This window comes from Ursus maritimus, unplaced genomic scaffold, assembly GCF_017311325.1.
Source record: "Ursus maritimus isolate PB19 unplaced genomic scaffold, ASM1731132v1 scaffold_24, whole genome shotgun sequence".
Taxonomy (NCBI): Eukaryota; Metazoa; Chordata; class Mammalia; order Carnivora; family Ursidae; genus Ursus; species Ursus maritimus.
In genome coordinates this window covers 45,116,284-45,137,884 of record NW_024424897.1, presented here as the reverse complement: position 1 = coordinate 45,137,884, position 21,601 = coordinate 45,116,284, and the positions used below count along the sequence as shown (strand labels likewise).

Below are 21,601 nucleotides of genomic sequence, written 5' to 3'. Positions count from 1 at the left end.
TGGCCAAGGCCCCCATGCACATAGGGGGTGACAAGAGTGGGAAAGCAGGGTGGGAGAGGTGCTGAGAACTACTCCGCTCCAGCCGAGACTAAACCCGCCATGAAGCACAGACCTGGATTCAAATCCTGCTCCATGAACTTAAGCAAGAGTCCTAACCTCTCTGAGCCTCCATTTTCTCATCTGTAACATGCAGAGAGAAGTGGCAGCTGCTTCAGGGGGTGGCTGTGAAACCTCAGGGACACTGTGCAACGTGTGACAACTTAGCACACATACGTGCTCAACAGTGCTGGGCCCACAACCCCCATCTTCAGAGCTGTGTGGCTCAGGGACACCTCCAGCAGGTATGTGGCTGACTGTGCGGAGAGGACCAGGTCCCTGGAGAAGGAGCCAAGGCAACTGGGAGCACAGGCCACAGACCAGCGTGTTTGGGGCTACACTAGTAGAGAGAAAGATGTCTCACCCAGCAGAGGCAGAGGGCAAGTGGCGTCTTGGTGCCTAGGAGAGCTGCAGCCTGTGTAGTTGGCTGCCTACTGGACATGCCAGAGAGCAGAGCCACAGCCGGGCATCGAGGTAGAACCCTGGTGCTATCGTGTGAGGTGCTATCAATGGGGGAAGGAAGAAGGATGAAAGAACGGGTACTGAACTCCCTTTTAGTGCCAAGGGGAGTGGGGGCGGCTAGATAAAACCTTTTATGGTGTCTGTCCAGCCCACAGTCCACCCTTCTTGTCTGGGAACTAACCCCTCCCAAATAGAGAGACGACCACAGCAGCTCTAGTTTATCCATAAAACCCCATCTCTCCAGCTAAACTGACTGCACCAGGGATACACAACTGACCCGAGCTGGGCCGGTAACATGCTCCCTCTTTCTTAGGTTTTCCTGAGATGTAATTTATATATCATACAATTCACTGTTTTAAACTGTACAATTCAATGTTTTTTAGTGTATTCACAAAGTTGTGCCGCCGCCACCACCATCTAGGCCCAGGGCACCTACATACACCACCCCACAAAGAAGCCTGTACCCTTCAGCACTCACTCCCCTTAGTCCCCCCAACAACCTCCCCAGCCCTAGGACACCATGAATCCATCTTCTGTCTCTACGGATTTGGTTATTCCAGACATTTCTTATAAAGGGAATCACACGGTATGTGGTGTTTTGTGAATTTTGCTTAGCATAAATAATGCCTTCAAAGTTCATCTATGTTGTAACATGTATCAGTACTTGATTTCTTTTGATGCCAAATAAGATGCCATTGGAACCATACGTCACATTTTGTTTACCCATCTGTCTGTTGATGAATATTTGTGTTGTTTCCACTTTTTTTTTGTAAGATTTTATTTATTTATTTATTTGAAAGAGAGAGAGCGAGCACTGCGGGGGGGAGGGGGGAGAGAAGCAGACTCCCTGTTGAGTGGGAAGCCCGATGTGGGGCTTGATCCCGGGATCTGGAGATCATGACCTGAGCCAAAGGCAGACGCCTAACCGAATGAGCCACCCTGGCGCCCTGGGTTGTTTCCACTTTGAGTTATTATCAATGACGCTATGAATAGGGACGCATGGCTGGCTCAATCAGCTAAGCATCTGCCTTCAGGCCAGGTCATGATCCCCGAGTCCTGGGATCGAGCCCTGCACTGGGCTCCCTGCTCGGCCAGGAGTCTGCTTGTCCCTCTCCCTCTGCTCCTGCTTGTGCTCTGTCTCTCTCTCTCTCTCTCTCTCAGATAAATAAATAAAATCTTTGAAAAAAAATAATGCTATGTACATTTGTGCTACCAGTTTCTATATGAACGTGTATTTTCATTTCTCTTGGATGTATACTTAAGGAACTGCTGGTCATTTGGTAACTCTGCCTGTAACTGTTGAGAAACCGCCAGATTGTTTTTCAAAGCGGCTGCACCAGTTTACGTTCCCAGCAGCGGCGTATGAGGGTTCCATTTTCTCCCCATCCTCACCAATGCTTGCCATCGTCTTCCTCTTTGATTAGTGGGCGTGAAGGAGCAGCTCACTGGGGCTCTGATGTGCATCTCCCTGAGGGCCCATGATGGTGAGCATCTCCTCAGGTACTTACAGTCCATTTACATACTTTCTTTGGAGAAGTGTCTATTCGGATCCTTTACCCATTTTTTTAAAGATTTTTTTTTTATTTATTTATTTGTCAGAGAGAGCACAAGCAGGGGGAGCAGCAGGCAGAGGGAGAAGCAGGCTCCCTGCTGAGCAAGAAGTCCGACGTGGGACTCGATCCGAGGACCCTGGGATCATGACCTGATCCGAAGGCAGATGCTTAACTGACTGAGCCACCCAGATGTCTTCTTTGACCGTTTTTTAAGTGGGTTGTCCTCGTATTAATTTATTGAGTTGAAACAGATCTTTATATATCTTAGGTATGAGTCTCTTACAAGATATGTGATTTGCAAATACTTTCCCCCACTCTGTGTTTTGTCTTTTCACTTTCCTGATGGTGTCCTTTGCAACACAAAAGTTTTTAATTTTGAGGAAGTTCAATTTATCAATGTGTTGTTGCTGCTGTCATTGCTTATGCTTTTGGTATCGTATCTAAGAAACCACTGCCTTATTCGAAGTCACAAAGATTTTCGTCTGTGATTTCTTCTAAGAGTTTTATAGTTTTCGCTTTTACATTTAGGTCTTTGATCCACTTTAAGTTAATTTTTGTATATGGTGTGAGAGAGGGGCTCGATTTCATTCTTTTGTATGTGGATATAGTTGTCCCAGCACCATTTGTTGAAAAGCTATTTTTCTTCATTGAATTGTCATGACACACTTGTTGAAAATCAACTGACCACAAATGTGAGGGTTTATTTCTGGATGCTATATTCTATTTCATTGATCTATATGGCTGTCCTCACACCAGTACCAAACTGCCTTGACTGCTATAGACTTGTAGTAAGTTCTGAAATGAGGAAGTAGAGTCCTCGAACTTTGTTCTTCTTTTTCAAGATTACCCTTACATTTCCGTATGAATTTTAGGATCAGTTTAGCAATTACTGCAAAGAGGCCAGCTGGGATTTTGATGGGGAGGGTTTCCAGTTCCTGTTCAACCCCTCCTGAACTCTAGCACCACCTCCTCCCCTGGGTTCCCTGAGACACCCTGGGATCTTTTCCATAACTTCTGTTAACCAGGTCACACTGAGTTTTTCTTTCTTGCAATCAGAAGAATCTTAACCAGGCACAAGTAAGAACACAGTCCTACACACTGTCCCAAACAATCATCTCAGCACCACCTCCCCAGGACTAACACACTCAAACTGTCCCCCAGATACCCACTGGGGTCCCAATCTCAACACTGGCCAGTGTCCCTGGCCACCTTGTAACTAGTTCCCTTCCAGGTTACATACGTCATCTTCACCAGTTAAACAGGCCCTCAATAAATGCTTGTGAAACTGAACTAGGAACCCAAAGTAGCACCAAAAGAAACACTCCTACCACTCTTCACCCCTTAGTAACCCTGCTTCATGCCTAAATCCCATTCAATCTGTAGATAAGAAGCTCAGGAAATCAGACATCGTTGTGCCCACTGGACAAAGGGTACAAAAGCTGAAGTCTGGAGAAGTTAAATATCTTGCCCAGGAGTGACTTGCCCTGAACACGGAGCTGCACTGTTGCATACACACCCCATGCCAACCAGCACAGGCACAGGTGCACCCACTGTCCCACCCCATCTTCAAGAGCTGCCATAGAAGCTACCTCCTCCTGGCAGTCTTCCAAGACTGCTCCCACTGCACCTCTGGCAATTCTACAAAGAGACAGAAAGCTCTCAGAAAGCAGGGACTGTTTGCCATCCATCCCTGCCCTGCTAACTGTTTCCCCTCATCCTTCTGAGCAAAACAGGCCAAAGTGGGAAGCCTCACCCCCCATATTCCAACCCTCAAAACCCACTATCCTTTGCCTGGGGACCTGTACCGGGGCATACACAGCCAGTGCTAACAACCCAATGGCACGGCTGAGGGCGGCCAGCCTGGAAAACCCTTCAGCCGAGATGGAGTGTTACAAATGGAAGAGCTGCCTCTGAAGACAGCGCTCATTGGCGGAATTTTTCATGCACAAGCTAATTCACATTTGGCAGGATAATATTTTGGGCTACTGACCAATGCTATTTTTACCTCCTAGAATTCCCCTCCTTTTCAATTCACTCACCTGGAGCAGGTGGCTCACCACTCACTGCCCAGAGAAGGGATGAAGATGGAAGCTGATTTTGTAAAAGTCTGAAGGGGAAAGGGGATCAGAATGCACACAAAACGGTTTGGCCAGAAACACGCATGGAAAAGGAGCAAAGATGGTGATGGAAGAGCTTGGACGTTCTAGGACAGAGGTGTGTCTGCTCAGGGCTTCCCGGACAGAGGAGCAGACATATGGCCGAGCGAGACAGCCCATTCCCAGACCCCAAATCCGGTGTTGAAGCCTCAGAGAGCCCCAGGGCCGGGCTCACAGGATGACATCTGTCTGGTAGCAGATGACTCAATGACCAACTGACCGCAGGCCCGTGCGCGAGCGCACACACGCACACCGTAGCGTTTTATGAGGTTCTAGAACTACGCAGCACAAGGTCAGAAAGCCTGATAGAACTGGGGCTTCATGTAATAATCAAGATGATGGGAAATACAATTCTCTTTCTTACACCCCCAAGTTATGGCCTAAAAGACACTGCTATACACATTACCATCAATCTGGCATTTGCTGTTTCCGTTCCAGCATCTCCCTTTCTCCAGATGCCCCAGGAATCAAGAGCCTGGTCCAATCTCTCCAGTGCAAAGCCCCTAAGACGGAGATGGACAAACGCAACAGCCCACAACTCAGGGGGAAATGAGGGCCCCAGAGGAGCTCTGGCCTACCATCATCTCCGATCATGACATAACAGGAAGTGGCTACTTACTTGACCTTTAGGCTCGCCAGCATGGTCTTGTCGATCCTGCCAAGAAAAAAGGAAAGTCTTTGGTCAGTGCTGAGGCTTAAGGCTCCCACCTAGTGTCTTCAGGGGAGGCCCCTTGGCCCGTCCAGACCACCAAGCCAACAGGGCCCCGCAGGGGACAGCCACTACAGAGAGGAGCTCTCCTCCAGCCCAGGCAGGGAGAGCTGTGCACTCTGGGAGGGCTGGAGCCACATATAACCCTATGAGGCAGGTACTGCTATTCTCCCCATTTTAGAGATGAGGAAACAAAGGCTCAGAAGGATAACATCACTGGCCCAGTGTGAATCCAGGTTCTGACTCCACACCCAGAGATCGCAAGCACTGTGTAGATAGCATTTCCCTTCATTACCTCCACTGCACGAGAGAACTCTGCAAGCCAGCTCCATCAGTCACTGGCAGCTAGACATTCAACACATTGATACTTCCTGGGCTTCTGCTTTGGAAAGATGCCAGCACCAGGGACCCTCCCACCCCAGTTCCGGGAGCTGCCAGTCCATGCGAGGAGACAGACCCCACTCCTGAGGCAGAACCCAACAGCAGGCTCCAGGGTGCATGAGCAAGTGGGATCTGTCAGGCATGAAGCTCAGAGCAGGGAAGATCACATTTACGGCAGACTGTCCTGGCAGCCAGCCCCTCCACCCCAGCCCGCACCCACCCTTGCTGGAAGACAAGGCAGTGCTGCTAAGCTTCTATTTTTACCCTCTGCATATGCCAGCCCTTATGGCTGATAAAAGAGGCCCCTTCCTCTCTCTAGAGACAGAAAGGTGGGCAAGATTCCCACTGTCAGGGTCTCCTCCTGCTTAGGGGTCACGATCACCAGTGTCACCCTCACCAGTGTCACCACCAGCCCCATGTCATCAATACCACCATTGTCACCATCACCATCAGTGTCACCATCATCGTCCGTGTCCCCACCACCCCATGTCATCACCTTCAGCACCACCCCCTCCATGTCACCACCGCCGCCATGTCAGCATGACCATCAGTGCCACGTCCAGCATGCTGGAAACCCTGGAAATACCTTTCAGCCCTCCCCACTCCAGTTAGCTCAGCTGTGCCACAGGCTTCCTATGGGGCAGCACCAGGATGAGAGCAGTGTTGGGGACACACAGGGAGGACACAGAGCTGCCCCAGCAGTCACAAGTCAGCACCAAGCCCTTGAGCTGGGAGGTGGGATCCTTCCATTCTGAGTAAACTCCCAACATCTCCTGATCTCAGTCCCCAGCAGCAAAACAAGCCACAACCCAAGGCCCCCGACCCAGGTCCCTTCCAGCTTCTTCCCCACGCAACCTGGGCCCCTCTCCTGGAGCCTCCACAACTGGTCCCCAAGGGTCTCATGGGGCCCCCAATCCCTCTGGCATGCAGACATTCCTCCTCTCCCATTCAGCCCACCAGCTGGGGGTAGGGTGAATCTGGGGGGAAGATCCCCACATTCTGCTGTAATATTTGCAGTCCAGAGCTACCTAATTGTAACGTCTAACAATAAGCCCTTACATTTTATATTTTCTCAAGGAATCTCTTTTAATTCTTACAACATCCCTACGTTGTGGATAAGGTGGAAATCCCCCGCCTTCCTATGGGGAAACTGAGACCCGGAGAGGGGAAGTGTCCTGAGTTCCTCAAAGAGTCAAGGTGGAGCCAGCACTTAGAGCCGAGACTCCTGGTGTGGTGCCCTCTCAACCCAGCCACCACACCACCGGGTGGCACTGTGGGTCACAGCAACCCCTGGCCCAGCACCCACACCCACAGCCACACCCAGCCAGCAGTCTGTCCACAGGTTCCCACGCTGGGGTGTGACCCTGGGAGGCGGGGCTGGTGGTCTTGGCAGGACAGAGACAGGAGACAGGGCAGCAGCCTTTTCTCATTCAGAAAGCCAAACTCCCTAGGTTCTCCCGGGCACCTTTTCTCTCCTCCCTACCACCCGCCTGCCCCATCCCATTGCCTCTCTTCACCTTGTCTACCCCTGATCTACTGGTTATCCCCCTGGCATCCTATGGAGCTTCTAGAATACCAGCCCCTGAGATTCTGTTCACCACCTGGAGTAGACCAGGGCTCCGGGAACCTGCACTTGAGTCTCCAACCCTCCCAGCTAGCAGCCGTCTCCAGATGATGCCTACTCTACCCCTCCAACCCCACCAGGAAGCCCTGCCGTCCCCTCAGACTCAATGAGCCCCTAATGAAATGCCTGTCACGGGCAAACAACGTATCACTTAGTCATTCCGCAAGCACGTACTGAGCACGCACACTGTGCCGCACACAGTTCCCCCGGTCTGCTCCACGTCTCCCAAAGAAGCGTGGCTCTCACACAAAACCCTCTCATGGCCTGAGCCCCACCCTGTAGCAATCCCAGCCAGCCTGACCGGGAAGCAGACGAGGTGATTCGAAGCCAGAGCCCACACTCAGCACAGCAAGCCCTGGGCCCGGGGGGGACGGGGCCGTCAGGGAGGCCCGTGAGCAGCACCAGGCCCCACGGTGCCAGCCCTAGTACCATCTCATCCTCACTCTCCCCATCTGACAAACATGCAGCACCCACAACTCCTTGCTGCTGGAGGATGGAGGGCAAAGTGCCTTCAGAGAGGAGGGAAAGGGAAGTCAAAGGCTGCACACGAGCAGAAGCATAACTAGCCAGAGGAGCAGACAGAGCCCACCCTCCCAGCCCCTGCGGCCCCTCCCTCTTTCCCTTGTCTCTGTGCGCCCCCAGTCAGCCCAGCAGCCTCCACACCAGGGCACCCCCAGCCACCCTCCCTGCAGCAGTGGGAACCTTTTCTCTGACAACGCCCCAGGCCCAGAAGCTGAAAGGAAACCGATAATGAAAACCACTAGACCCCATTCCCCAGCTGAGGAGAAGCTGCCAGCAGCTGGTAACCAGAGACAAGTCTTTGACCTCAGTCTCCCCGTTTTCTGACCCCGTGGGGAGGGAAAAGCCTCTCCCCCGTCCTGCACAGAAGCTTAATGGCAAAAGGTGGCCTCAAGGACCAGGCAAGAGGCTGGAGCACAAAGCCAGCGGCTCAGGCTCGGACAGAGCTGGGATTGGCTGCCCAGGGTGGGAGGAGGGATCTCTGGAGACAGGCCTGCCCCTCCCCTCACAGCTCGCCCCCACACCGGAGGCAGCGGGCCCGCGGGCCACAGATGCCCCCATCACAAAGTCACACACACACACAACGACACAGACAGGAGCACGGCACGCACGGACAAGAGGACGCAAAGCTGTGGAAGACCGGAGGTGCAGACACCTGCTCAGAAATGCAGAGTGCACACGTGGTCACACGCCTAACACACCTCCGCAGCCAGCCACACACTTCATACAGGCAGCTGCAGACATGCCACACACATCCAAGCATCACAGAGGCACCCACACACATGGGAACCATGACAAGACACACACTCAAGCCCCGCCGCGCGGGCTCGCTCACACTGGCTCCAGCTCCAACCTCCTGGATTCCCGAGATCCTACTCCAGGGACAGCGAGGAAAAGCTTGGTGTCAGGAACCGCCACCATCTCCATCCAGCCCCGGCACTGGAAATGCCCCCCACCCACCTAGGTCTCAGGCCCAACCTAGCCCTCCACTCCCACAGGCAGCCACAGCAGGTGCCAACACTTTCCAGCGAGGTTCACTCTCAGCCCTTCAGCTGCCCTCCCTCTGTCACCTACCATCCGAAGCCCCCAAAGGAGACGCTGCGCTTCCTGCGAAACATGGCTGTAGCCGCAAGGCCCCGGGTCCCAGTGATGTCCCCGGGGCTGTTGGCAAAAGGGCCACGGCACAGCCGGGTCGGTGGGGCCACAGGCGTAGAGCGGGACACGCAGTGCGGCACCTCCCCCATCGCCTGCCCCCCAACCCCAGCACTTCCTGTGGGTGAGGCCGCAGGGCTGGGAGGTGTGTCCTGCCCTCCAGGAGACAGCCAGCAGGGGAGTTCGCAGAGGGCAGCTTCCCCACGCCCAGAGGAACCCGCAGCTCCGGAAGGGGCTCGGCTGGCAGATTGCACCACAGCCCAAGTTGGCAGCTCGGTCCCACACAGCCCTGGCTTCCCAGAACCCAAAGGAGGGTGAGACACAGGCAGGCACAAATGTGCCTGTTGAGGAAGAGAAAGAGCCTGCTGGAAGGCTCAGGAGCCTTGCAGACAGGCCCCTGAGACCCACTCCCCAAGGCTGCCCAAGACGGGACCTCCGCCTTCCTGCAGGCAAGGCTCAGCACACACCAGACGAACCAGCCCGACGCCTGCGCACCTGTGGGCATGAGTACACATGCACTCACAAGAGCACAGGGGCACACACATGCATATGTATACACGCACAGGGTCCACAGGTGCACATAGGTGTGCTCACACAAGTGTCCTTAGACACCCCCATACACACACTCACACACACTACACATTCCCGTGCAAGTTCATACAGACCTCAACGGAGACACCTGCACGCAGATCTCGTGTCAGCGCAACTCCCCATGAGACACAGGCTCACGCAGGGATGCAGACCCACATGCACACACTTGGACTGCACATGCCCACAGGTGCGTTCACATGGACGCAAGCACAGGCACAGACCCCGTCGAGTGTCTAGACAGAGGTCAGCAGGGCCACCCTTCATGCTGGCAATAGTGGGGGTGGGAGGGTGGCCCATGTGTTCGAGTGGGTTTCTTCCCCGTTGGAAGTCAAGGCTAGCCCTCAGCTCTCTATGTACCCGTGCTGACCATGCCAGGTATACAGTAGGTGCTCACTAATGACAGCCCAAGGAAGGGTGTGGCACATGCGCTAGGACGGGCTAGGGTGGGGGGACCACAGGCGGGGCACCAGGCCCCTGCCCTGCCCTCAAGCAGTGGAGGAAGGGAAATACAGTTGCCGTGGCCTTTCTCACTGGCCCACCCTCCCCACAGCTTCCTGTTTGGGGCCCACTGCCACCCTGGGTGTCAGATGTGTGGGGCCCACCCCCAGGTCATGGACAAAGGGCACAGGCATTTCTATTTTCTTGACTCCTCCATAGCAGGGAAGGCCACACGGGGGGCAGGTGGCACCCGAGATGGGCCGTAGGAGCAGTTTCCGGGCCCGGCCCAGTTCTGATCTGTGAGTGGCAAGCATGGGGTCCTTTTCTCTAAGGCAGCTGGCCTCTCAGCAGAAGCCTGGTGGTCCTCGGTTCAGCCACGTCCACCACCCCCACCTTCACCAGGAAAGGCAGAATGGTGTGGCCCACCCTCTGGGGTTGCATCAGACCACTGGCTTCCCGCCAGACGTCCATTCCACACCCAGACCTCTCCCCAAACTGCACCCACCCTACGCCCAGGAGATGCTCAGCAGACAGCATGGACACCTGGGGTCCTTCCTGCCCTGAGTCCATTTGGCCTCCCTCTGGGTAAAACAGCTCTGTGCTCCATGCACCCCCAGAGGGAGCGCCTGGCCAGCCTGGCTAATCAGGAAGCCCACCCTGCTGGCCGCAGTGAGTCGCTCAGTAGTGGGCAGGAGAACTTGGCTGACCTCACTCCCAGGGCATACCCCTCACCCCCGCCTAGGTTGCTAAACCACAGGATGGACGCACAGCACAGAGGAGAGCAGGGGCGAGAACAGGAGAAAGAGCAGGTCTCCGGGACATCATCAAAGCTCCTGGAGCCAGTCAACCCCTGGGCATACAAAAGGCAGATATATATATTATTCCTAAAGCCAAGAAGACTTGGATTCCTCTCACTCTCCCTTGAGGAAATCCCAACTAAGATCAAGAGCTTGACGGGTGCAGGAGTGCAGGTGAGAAAAGCCGGCAGGCCGCTCAGCCTGTCGCTCCCCACACCAACTCCACACCAACTTCCAGACCCAGCACTGCTCTGGGTACAGAAAGCCCCAGGTGAGAGCCCAGGCCAGGGCGTCATGCAGGTTACTAATAACACAATTCCTGTTGCAAATTACTTACTTTCTTATCAATGAGAGGGAGTCCATAGTGAACCGATCCACTGTCGTTCATGTGGGAGAGAATGAAGTGGGTTATCCCAACAAGCTGGGGCACTTGCAACCACCCATCGTCTAGTCTCATCTGTACACACACGTGACCATGTTTTCATGTTATCCATCATCGTATTCTAGGGGAAGAGGCAGCCAGGGGATGCTCTCACATAGGCCCTCACAGTCGACAGAGACACCGGGGTGAACACTAGGTGAGAGGCCACAGCCCAGTAGGGATGCAGGCCCGAGCCCAAGCATCTGGAGGTCAGCAGGGCGGCCCAGGGACCAGCCAGGCTGCAGCATTTCGAGGCCCCGGCTGCTGCCACCTGGAGGCTGGGTTCTCCCACTTGGGGTTCTGGTCTCCTGCATGGTAACCACAAAAGACAGGGAGTTATGCGACTCAGACCCTTGGCCAAAGAGCAGCAATGGCCTGGCGGCATCAGCAGGAAGGAGCACAGAACTCACAACAGCCTGGACATCCTCGAAGCCACTCAGATCTGGGAACCTGGGAGAGTCCAGACGGACCACGCCCTCCTCACTCCTCAGAGTAAGGGCCTAGAGCGAGAGAAGGGATGTTCCCGGGTGGCTTGTGTTTTACTCTGAGTTCTAGAGGGAGGTGAGAGCCAATCTAAAGCATCTCCCTCTCTCTCCCTTCCTCAGCTCCAGTCTCCTAAGCTTTAGAGCCGTGTGACCTCCTGCAAGTAACCTAACCCCAGAGGCCTCGGTTTCCTCCTCTGTAATATGATGGCTGCCACCAAGCTCACAGGATTATAAATGAATGTAAACACTCAGCACAGGGCTCCTGCACCATTATGGGAGCTGCTATAACTAGTATCTATTACAATTTCGTCCCTTCCCTGGTCCTGCTCAGCTTCTTGTCTCCCCTACTCTGACCCCTCAGTTCCTCTTCTGTATGGGGGTGGGCAGTGAGGGGTCCGCGTGCGCGCGCTCTGGGAAAGACCATGAGTCAGAGAAAAGAGAAGCACGCTGTGAGCCAGGCCCAGCCTTCCCACCCCCAACAAGCACAGCCCAGCTTCCTCCCAGACCTCCGCTGACTCAGATGGCCAAGCCGTCAGAATGGAGACAAGGACAAGACATGGGGATGGGGGAAGGTAAGGGGGAAGACAAGGGCAGCGCCTGTATCTGGGAGTTTACTATGGGCGGCGCCGACCTAACCACTTAGCTCCTTTCAGTCTCACAACCACCTTTGTGATAATACCACTGTTACCCCCATTTCACAGATGAGGACATTGAGGCACAGAAAGGTCAAAGAACTTGACAAAATTTGCCCACCACAATGGTGGCCGAGGTAGGTCAGATGCCAGAGACCAAGTTATCAGTCATTGCTCTATATGCAGACCTGCATCAGCAAGTGCCGATCACCAGATCAAACCTCCCCCACTAACCCTCCAACCTACACAAGGGCCCAATTCATGCAGTGCCCATTTCACAGACAGGGAAACTAAGGACCTGGAAGCAAAGCACAGCTCAACAGCTAAGAGAAAACAAGGATGAAGTCAGAAAGAGCAAGTGCCTGAGTCCTTCTAACACCAGGCGAGACAGGTTCCTTCTCTCCTGAGGTTGCTCCTTGCCCCTCCCACAGAGCCAACTTGGGGTCACCAAATCCCAAAGCCCTGGCTTCTGTGATGGGGGCCTGTGGGTGTTCCTGGTCCAGCTGAGGGACAAGTTCCAGCCAGAGCCCCAAGCACAGGACAGAACTCCGAGGGAACCCACCAGCTCTCTGGGCTTTGGAGGAATGTGGAGTTCGGAAGGCTGGCTGGGATCAGAGGAGGAAGCCCAAGCGCCTGACAACAGCCCCTGCATCATGTCTGCAGGTCTTTGGGGGCAGGAGGGAAGGGAGCGACGGTGTGGTTTCCTCTGTTTGGACAGCTCTGTCCTCACAGCCACTAGTGGGAGCTGAAAAGAGGAGACAAGCTCCTTCCCCAGGCATGGGGATGAGCAGTTAGTTATGGACAGCTCAGAAGACAGAGGCCCCTGGAGAAGCAGGCACTGAGTCATCTGGCCTGGATCCTCCTCTGCTCCTCACAGCCGGAACTGGCACTAGTGACCAGCGGGGGCTCAGCTCTCCTCCCACCCTGACCATGGAACCACCTTGAGCAGGCCACATACTCCTTTGGGGCTTCCGCTGACCTTTCCTCAAAGGGGAGGCTGGATTCACCACTGCTGTCTTCATAAGCCAACTGAGGACAAAGGACAGTAGCAGAGAAGGACACTCTGATCTCCAGGAAAACAGGGTGCAACGGCATTCAGAGCCAGCAGACACGCACCAGTTAGAAATCCACACTTCAGGATCGAGACAAAGTGACGTCTAAGATCTGCACTGTGATTTAGGACGCACTGATCACTTCCCCACACGCGGTATCTCAAGGGCCAGACTGAATTTCCCATTGCACAAGTTCTGAAAAGCAAGACGATGACGAAAAACTGCGAGAGCAGTGCTAGTGAGAACCAGGCTCCTGATCCGTGACCGCACGGTGTATTCTGACCGGCTCGGACTGCCGGCAACACATGGCTGTGGGCGAAAACACCATCAAACCTACCAAAACTGAAACGGCTTACATAAAGGGCCTGAGTGGCTCAGTCCTTAAGTGTCTGCCTTCATCTCAGGGTCCTGGGATCGAGACCCTGCTCAGCGGGGAGCCTGCCTCTCCCTCTCCCTCTGCCTGCCACTCCCCCTGCTTGTGTGCTGTCAAATAAGTAAATAAAATCTTAAAATAAACAAACAAATAAAATTGTTCAAATAATAACAAGTTATCGCTTTTACCCACCAGACACTAAAGGTTAAAGAAACCTTACAATGGTATGAGGATATAAGGAAACAGGACTCCCATCATTAGTGCAGATATTTGGCAATATCTATCAAAATTTTAAGTGCACACACCCTTCGTGCCAACAGTTTTGTCTTTACAGATTTATTCCACATGTAAACTCATACAAGTTGACAAGATCTATGCATACAGATGTTAATTATACCGTTGTTTGAAACAACAAATACAAAAAAAAAAACCTAAATGACCATCATCTAACCATACTGGAAAACAAGCATAAGATGAAATACTATAGGGGCACCGCCTTCGGCTCAGGTCAGGATCCCAGGGTCCTGGGGTCAGAGTCCCATGTCAGCTCCTTGCTCAGTGGGAAGCCTGCTTCTCCCTCTCCCTCGGCTGCTCCCCCTGCTTGTGAGCTCTCTCTGTCAAATAAATAAAATCTTAAAAAAAAAAAAAAAGTTGGAATACTATGGAGCCTTTGAAAAGAAGGCAGAATTTATATATGTTGCTATATAAAAAAGCCCTTAGATTTAAGGGGCTCTGCAACCTTAAAAAAAAAAAAAAGAACAGCTCATATAGCAGGATCTCATTAGTTTAAATAAATACATTTTTTTTTCTTAGAGAGGGAAGGGGTGGGGCAGAGAGAGAATCTTAAGCAGGCTCCACGCCCAGCATGAGCCTGACCTCAGCACCCTGAGATCACAACCTGAGCCAAAATCAAGAGCTACTAGCCCAACTGACTGAGCCACCCAGACGCCCCTTAAATAAATATGTAAATTCTCACACATGCCTAGACAATTTCCGCAGTGGAACATAAGTAATGGTCCAAGACTAGTTACCTCCGAAGAATAGAACCAGAACTGGGAATTTGGGGGGAAGGGACTTTTCAATTTATGTCCTTTTGTGCTGCTTGATTTTTTTTTTTTGTCATGAACATGTTATAATTTCAAGAAAAAAAATGTTAAATGAAGGAATAGTTTGCTTTAAAAAAAAAAAAGCAAAAGCATAAACAGTAGCAGCTACAAAGCCTCAGTTCTTTAAAACTTTCTTATGCTATTTGGAGCTCAAACAGACAATGATCCCAGTCCTGGGACCACCTCTTCTTTTTTTTTTTTTTTTTTTTTTAAAGATTTTATTTATTTATGTGACAGAGAGACAGCCAGCAAGAGAGGGAACACAGCAGGCGAGTGAGAGAGGAAGAAGCAGGCTCCCAGCGGAGGAGCCCGATGTGGGACTCGATGTGGGACTCGATGTGGGACTCGATGTGGGACTCGATCCCGGAACACCGGGATCACGCCCTGAGCCAAAGGCAGACGCTTTAACGACTGCGCTACCCAGGCGCCCCCTGGGACCACCTCTTCTACTCTGAAGGGAAGTCTGTCTTGCCCCAGAAAGGGCAGACCAGGATCTCTCTTTCACTGCCTGACTCCAGATGGTTCTTCTATCCACCCTTCTTTTAAGCAAAGAGTCTGTGCTTTAATCTTAAAACTCAAAGGAGACCAACATACAACTTTGCTGGAGGAAATCTGGATCTGGGTGTTGGTTTTACATGGGCATGTCAAGTTTATGGAAAGTCACCCATACACTTAAAATCTGTGTACTTTTCTATATGTATATTATCCTTTCATAAAGAGGTTCATTTTTTCATACCCATGCTTTTTGACCTTGCAATTCTGTTCCCAATTCCACGCCATCCCAAGGAGAAAAAAATCAGAGCTGTGTGCCAAGTTGTACTTTCGAGGGTCTCCTGCACATTGTTGTCATAACTATGAAACTATGGGAATGACCTAAATTACCAACAGGGTAGGTTCAAGAAAGATCATACCTCCCAACAACTGAGTCCATTCCAGCCAATATAAAGTAGGTGTAGAAGTACATGTAATGACAGGGGAGAACAGTTACAGTATATTTCTGAATGGAATAAAACAGGCTAAATATTATGTTGAGTGCCATATTGTTCAGGGGGTGAGATTAAGGATCATGATTTTTATTTCTTCTTTGCACTTTTCTGAATTTTCCATTTTCTGAAATAAGCGTGCCTTACTTCTGTAATTAGAAAAGCACGATAAGCACTACGTAAAATAATGACAAATAGAAGGGAGCACAAGGAGGCAAGGAAGGGGACAGGCCCAGTGCTATAAATTAGCGGTTTTCGTTTCTTTTTTAAAGATTTTATTTATTTATTTGACAGAGATAGAGACAGCCAGCGAGAGAGGGAACACAAGCAGGGGGAGTGGGAGAGGAAGAAGCAGGCTCATAGCGGAAGAGCCTGATGTGGGACTCGATCTCAGAACGCTGGGATCACGCCCTGAGCTGAAGGCAGACGCCTAACCGCTGTGCCACCCAGGCCCCCTAAATTAGCGGTTTTCAAACGCACTGGGTGTGAGAGTCACCTGGGGCTTAAAATAACACGGGTTCAAACTCCAGCCCTGCTGCTTACCAGCGGCGTGACCCTGGGCCAGTCCCTCAACTTCTCTGTCTCAGACCAGACTCCCAATCTATAAAATGGGGATAATAATAGTACCTACCTCAGAAGACTGTTGGGAGGGGTAAACGAGCTAATATGCATAAAGCCTTTGGAGGAGTGTCTGGCATAGACCTATAGTTGTGTTAGCCAGTGGGACTGCTAAAATCCTGACTCCATCATTCTGGAGGGGGGCCAGGGAGTCTGCATGCTTAACAAACTCCCCTGACGACTCTGGCCCACTGAGAAACACTGGAAGGAAATCCACTCAATACTCCCATTATCTTTGGTGGCCCTGGAACTACCTGCAGGAAGTCTTGGGCCCTAGGAGCTATCTGTGGGAGATCTTACTAAAGGAGATCACAGAGCCAGCTCTTGCCTCTCCCTCCATTCAGCTGGGTCACTCCCAACCCTCCCCTACACCTGCAGAGCCTCTCCTGAATGGGCTGGAGTGTGGGCACCAGCACCCTCTGCAGGCAACGTTGGGTAGTGCAAGGAAGAAAAGGGGGCATCTTGCTTCTATTACTCGGATGACAGCCATAAGGCCCCCTGGCATAAGGGATTGGGGCCTGGGGGAATCCTAGGTCTTGCAGGAGATAAGCAACAACCACCTGGTGTCAGAACACAGGTTCCAGCCCTGATTCTTTTTTTTTTTTTAAGATTTTATTTATTTATTTGACAGAGAGACACAGCCAGCAATAGAGGGAACACAAGCAGGGTGAGTGGGAGGGGGAGGAGCCTGATGCGGGGCTCCATCCCAGAATGCCAGGATTACGCCTTAAGCCGAAGGCAGACGCTTAATGACTGAGCCACCCAGGTGCCCCCAATCCTGATTCTGACATTAAATACAGCTGAGCAGAAACCACTTCAATGCCCTCCACCTGTTTTTTTCATAAGGGCACTCATTTCTCGAGAATCTCCCATGAACCAGTTACATCATACTTTTTACTTTATTTAGTCCTTGCCACAACCATGTCCTCTCTCCCGTGAGGAAATGAAGCCACAGAGAAGTTGAGGAGCTTGCCCCAGGTCAAGGGGCTGGTAGGTGGCAGTGGCAGAATTCAATCTCCGAGGCCCAGCCTTTAACGTGTCTGCCATTCCCATAGAGAATGAGGGCAGTGTCCGATGTGAGCTCGCCCCAGGCTGGGCTCGAGCACACGAGACTCTTCCTGGGCCCCCACCAATGCCAAGCGGAGGAACAGCCCCAACCTGGGCCGGGCCAAGCACACCTGGGATTCCTCCCCAGGGCCTGACAGGCCGGGCTGGGGAGGGAGCCTTCTGGCAGATGAGCTCAGGTGGAGGCAGGTGGGAGGACAGAGGAGAGGCAAAGTGCTCCCTCAAACACTTTTTTTTTTTAAAGCCCCGCGGCTCAGGGGCGCCTGGGTGGCTCAGTCGGTGAAGCGTCTGCCTTCGGCTTAGGTCAGGATCCCAGGGTCCTGGGATCAAGCCCCATGTCAGGCTCCTTGCTCAGCGGGGAGCCTGCTTCTGTTTCTGCCTGCCACTCCCCCTGCTTTTGCTCTCTCTCCCTCTCTCTCTCTCTGACAAATAAATAAAATCTTAAAAAAAAAATAAAAATAAAAGCCCTGCAGTTCAAACACAGCATGCTTATGATATTCCCCTGAATAAAGATAGGGGAATGGGGTTTGCCCTCCCAGGCCCAGAGAAATCCTGCTGGAGTCCCAGTCTTGTGATATCTCCATCAACACTTGTCTCTTGCCCCTTTGAAAGGAGCCGGGCTAACTAAGGATGACACAACAAATGCGACAGAAAAGGCCTTCTCCACTCAAAGTCCCCTCTTCCCTGTTGCTAGCCCCACCCTCAAAAGGCCTCCTAGTGAGGTTCCTCCTGTATTGTGCGCATGTGGGGGGGGACATTGGGGCTGGATCCTGTAGCATGGTGAAAACCGGGGCCGGGGGATCTGTAGGTGGATCTACAGTCACTGCTAAAGAAGTAACCCAATGAAGTACATGCTAATGTCCCCATTTTACGGATGGAAAAATTGGGGCACAGAGAAACTAAGCGATTTGCTCAAGGTCACACTCCTAGGAAGTAACTGTAGCAGATTGGTTGTATTTTCCACACCATCCCACGTGCTCTTACTACCATGGGACACTGACCCCCTCCACTGAGAGGCAGAATCTCGGTTCCCTCCTCCTGGATCCGTGTGGGTCTGTGACTAAGGCAGGACCAACACTGCATCAACTCTGAGACCAGGTAAGAAAAGCTAAAATAGCTTCTGCCGGCTCTCTCTTGGGATTCTTGCCCCTTAACCCAGCCACCATGCTGTGAGGAAGCCCAACCTGGCACACAGGGAGGTGGCCTGTGTGACAAGAAGACGGAGCCCATGGAGAGGCCGTGTGGTAAGGAACTGCGTCCTCAAGCCAACAGCCAGCATTAAATGCCAGACGTGAGCAACTGAGCCCTCAGGACATTCCAGCCCCTACTCTGAGCCACCTCAGGAGATGACTGCTCTGCCCAAAGTGAGCAGATAAATGAGCAAAATAAATGTTGCCACTGTGTGAAGCCGTAAGCTTCTGGGCAGCTTATGGTGCTGTGCGAACTAACCAGAATAGCAGCAGAGCCCGGACGGGAACCCAGCAAGCTGGCTCCAGAGCCTGTGCCCCTGGCCATCAGGCGATGATCTCTGCCCTGTGAGGGACAGCACAGAGGAGGGGTTTAGAGCTTGGGCCTTGAGGCACACATAGCTTCCTAGATTCATTCATTCATCCATTCATTCAATAAGTGCTTCTATAGTGCATCCTGGCATATTGTGATATATAAGAAATACATATTTGGTTTTTGTCTACAGTTCCTGGCTCACAGCTCCCCCAAACCCCTGGAATTTCATTAAGTGCTGAGGGTGATAAAGGTGTCTTGCTATGTGAATGAGGTGACTTTTAGAAGCACCAAGTGCTGGAGGCTGGTTGCCAAGAAAACCAATCATGTGATTAGAGGGTTGGAACTTTTAGTCCCACCCCCTGACCTCCAAAGAGAGGAGAGGAGCTGGAGGTATTCAATCGCCAATGGCTAATGATTTTAATCAATTCTGACCATGTAAGGATGCCTCCATAAACACGCACAAGGACAGGGCTGGGAGCACTTCCATGTGGGTGGACACGGGGAGAATGGGGGAGAGCATGGGCCTCACCCTCTCCCCACACACTGTCCCACACACCTCTTCCATCTGCCTGTTCCTGAGTTACATCCTTTCAAAATAAATGGGTAATCTAGTAAGTAAAATGTTTCTCCCAGTTCTGTGAGCTGCGCTAGCAAATTACCCCAACCTAAGGAGGAAGTCCTGAGAACCTCTGACGTATAGCCAGGTGGTCAGAAGCACAGGTGACAACCTGGGCCTGTGACTAGCATCTGTTGGACTGAACCCTTCACCTGTGGAATATGGTGCTATCTGTGGGTAGATCATGTCAGAATTGAGTTGAATTCTCAGACACCCTGTTGGTGTCCAAAAATTGTTTCGTTACATGTATGGGAAAACATACCCACACACACCCACACACACACCGGAATTGGTCTCAGACCGTCCTTACTGTGCTCCAGGCTCTGCTAATGCTGAGGATATAATAGCGAACAAGACGGATCCCTGCCCCAGGCGGACTGGGAGTGAGGAGGTACAAGATCAAAGAGTGAGAACTTTACACCCATTCACTTACAAGTTGATAGGATCCAAAGGGGCCTGGGTGGGTGGGGAGCCCTGTTGGGAGAGCGTGATCTGGGACACTCTGAAGGGGAGACGGCAAGGACAAGATGGTCCAGCTTTGTGAAGAGGGAACGAACAGCAGCCAATGTCAAGACCAGAGCTGGGGTGCATCCTGGCTTCACTACTCAGCAGCTGTGTGATCTTGTGGAAGTGACCCAGCCTCTCCGAGCCTCCACTTCCTCATAAAATGGGGATTCTTTCAGAACCCCCCTCATAGCACTGCTCTGAGGAGCCAATGAGCTAACACATGTACAGTGAGTGGCCCAGGACCTGGTGCAGGAAGAGCTCCATAAATATAAATGATTGTGGTGACGGGAATTACTCGAGGCTAAGGGCCCCAGTGGAATGCCCAGAGGCCCCAGAGACCACTCTGCTCCCTGTCAGAAACTGTGCTGGCCACAGCAACCAGGGAAAAGGGCATGGACGGTAGGGGTTGGGGGGCCTTCCCACGGCTGCACTGATCCTCAGGCCTCTGGGGGGTGGTCAAGTGTGTGGGGTCACACATACTTCCCGGAGGCATGCTGACACATAGAGCCAGGCTTCTGCCCACCCCCTGCAGCCGTTCCCAACTCGCTCCTCAATCCAGGGCTCACCCACCTGCCACCGCAGGTTCAGAGCTCAAAGGATGCGGCCGGAAGGTGCACTGGTTATCCCTCCCAGGCCCTGCCCCAAAGGCAATGGGCACCCACAGAGCCAGCGGGGGAGAAGCAACTTCCTCAAGGCAGAGGGAGGTACAGGGACAGGAAAGTTGGAAAAAGGGCAGAGCAGGGCAGGGCAAAAGACGAAGGAGCCCCAGGGGGTCAGGAAATCCTACTGGGGTCAAGTATCACCTGCCATCAGACAGCCACACCCTTGAGGACCCTGGAGAGTACCCAGTGGGTGACCGATACCCATGCCCAGAGGAAAGAACACGAACACACAACAAAGCACACAGGGACACACACATACAGAGATGTGCAGCAACGCGCCCTCCAGACATGTGTGCACAGCTCCCTGTGCCCCGCCCCCTGGCCCGCCCCTCCTGCTCTTGCTCCCTACCGGTCATCTCATCGGCAAGGTCCTGCAGGGGCCATGCCTACTGCCATCTGCTGACCCAGACCTGGCAGGGCCCGGCCAGCAGACCCAGCATAATCCAGGAAGGAGGCTGCCAGCCCTGGATCGGAACTAGGGAAGGGGGCGGGAAACCAGCTGGCCCTGAGACCTTAGCACGGGCAGGGCCAGGGGCTTAGCACATTCTAGTTTCAGGCCAAGTTCCCCAGAGCACAAGACTCGCCTTGGTGTCCTACCTGCCATGGGAGCCTCTAGGGCTGCTTTACATCTTAAGCAGGTGGAGAGGAATCCCCTTTTAACTCTGCAGAAGCCCTGAAGGGTTGTGGCAGAGAAAAAGAAAAAAAATAAAATAAAAACCAACTACGGCACGGCAGGTAAAATCAGACATGAAGCAGAACTTCCCATTAGAGAAGCACCAAAGCACTGAAAGAAAGGTGTGGGCAAGAGGAGTCTGTCATCTGGCTCCATAAAGAAGTCCTCTTTAAAAAAGGAGGCGGTAGGGACGCCGGGGTGGCTCAGTCGGTTAAGCGTCTGCCTTCAGCTCAGGTCATGGTCCCAGAGTCCTGGGATCGAGTCCTGCATCGGGCTCCTTGCTCAGCGGGGGGCCTGCTTCTCCCTCTGCCTGCCGCTCCCCCTGCTTGTGCTCTCCATCTCCCCGACAAATAAATAGATAAAATCTTTAAAATAATAATAAGTTAATAAAAAGGGAGGAGGTGGATACACTAGCATTATTGTTTTT

The 21,601-nt window shown here is 52.5% G+C and overlaps 1 protein-coding gene across 1 annotated transcript in view; it reads right to left on the bottom strand.

Moving 5' to 3' along the window:
* RAP1GAP2 (RAP1 GTPase activating protein 2) overlaps nt 1-8,818 on the bottom strand; it is a 179,191-nt gene extending 170,373 nt beyond the window's left edge. The window contains exons 1-2 of the mRNA XM_008695268.2: nt 8,575-8,818; nt 4,887-4,922 (exon numbers count right to left, since the gene is read on the bottom strand). Of these exons, the coding sequence (XP_008693490.2) occupies nt 4,887-4,922; nt 8,575-8,744 (206 nt within the window). The 5' untranslated portion in view covers nt 8,745-8,818. The remainder of the gene's footprint in view (nt 1-4,886; nt 4,923-8,574) is intronic.
* Nucleotides 8,819-21,601: the final 12,783 nt, after the last annotated feature.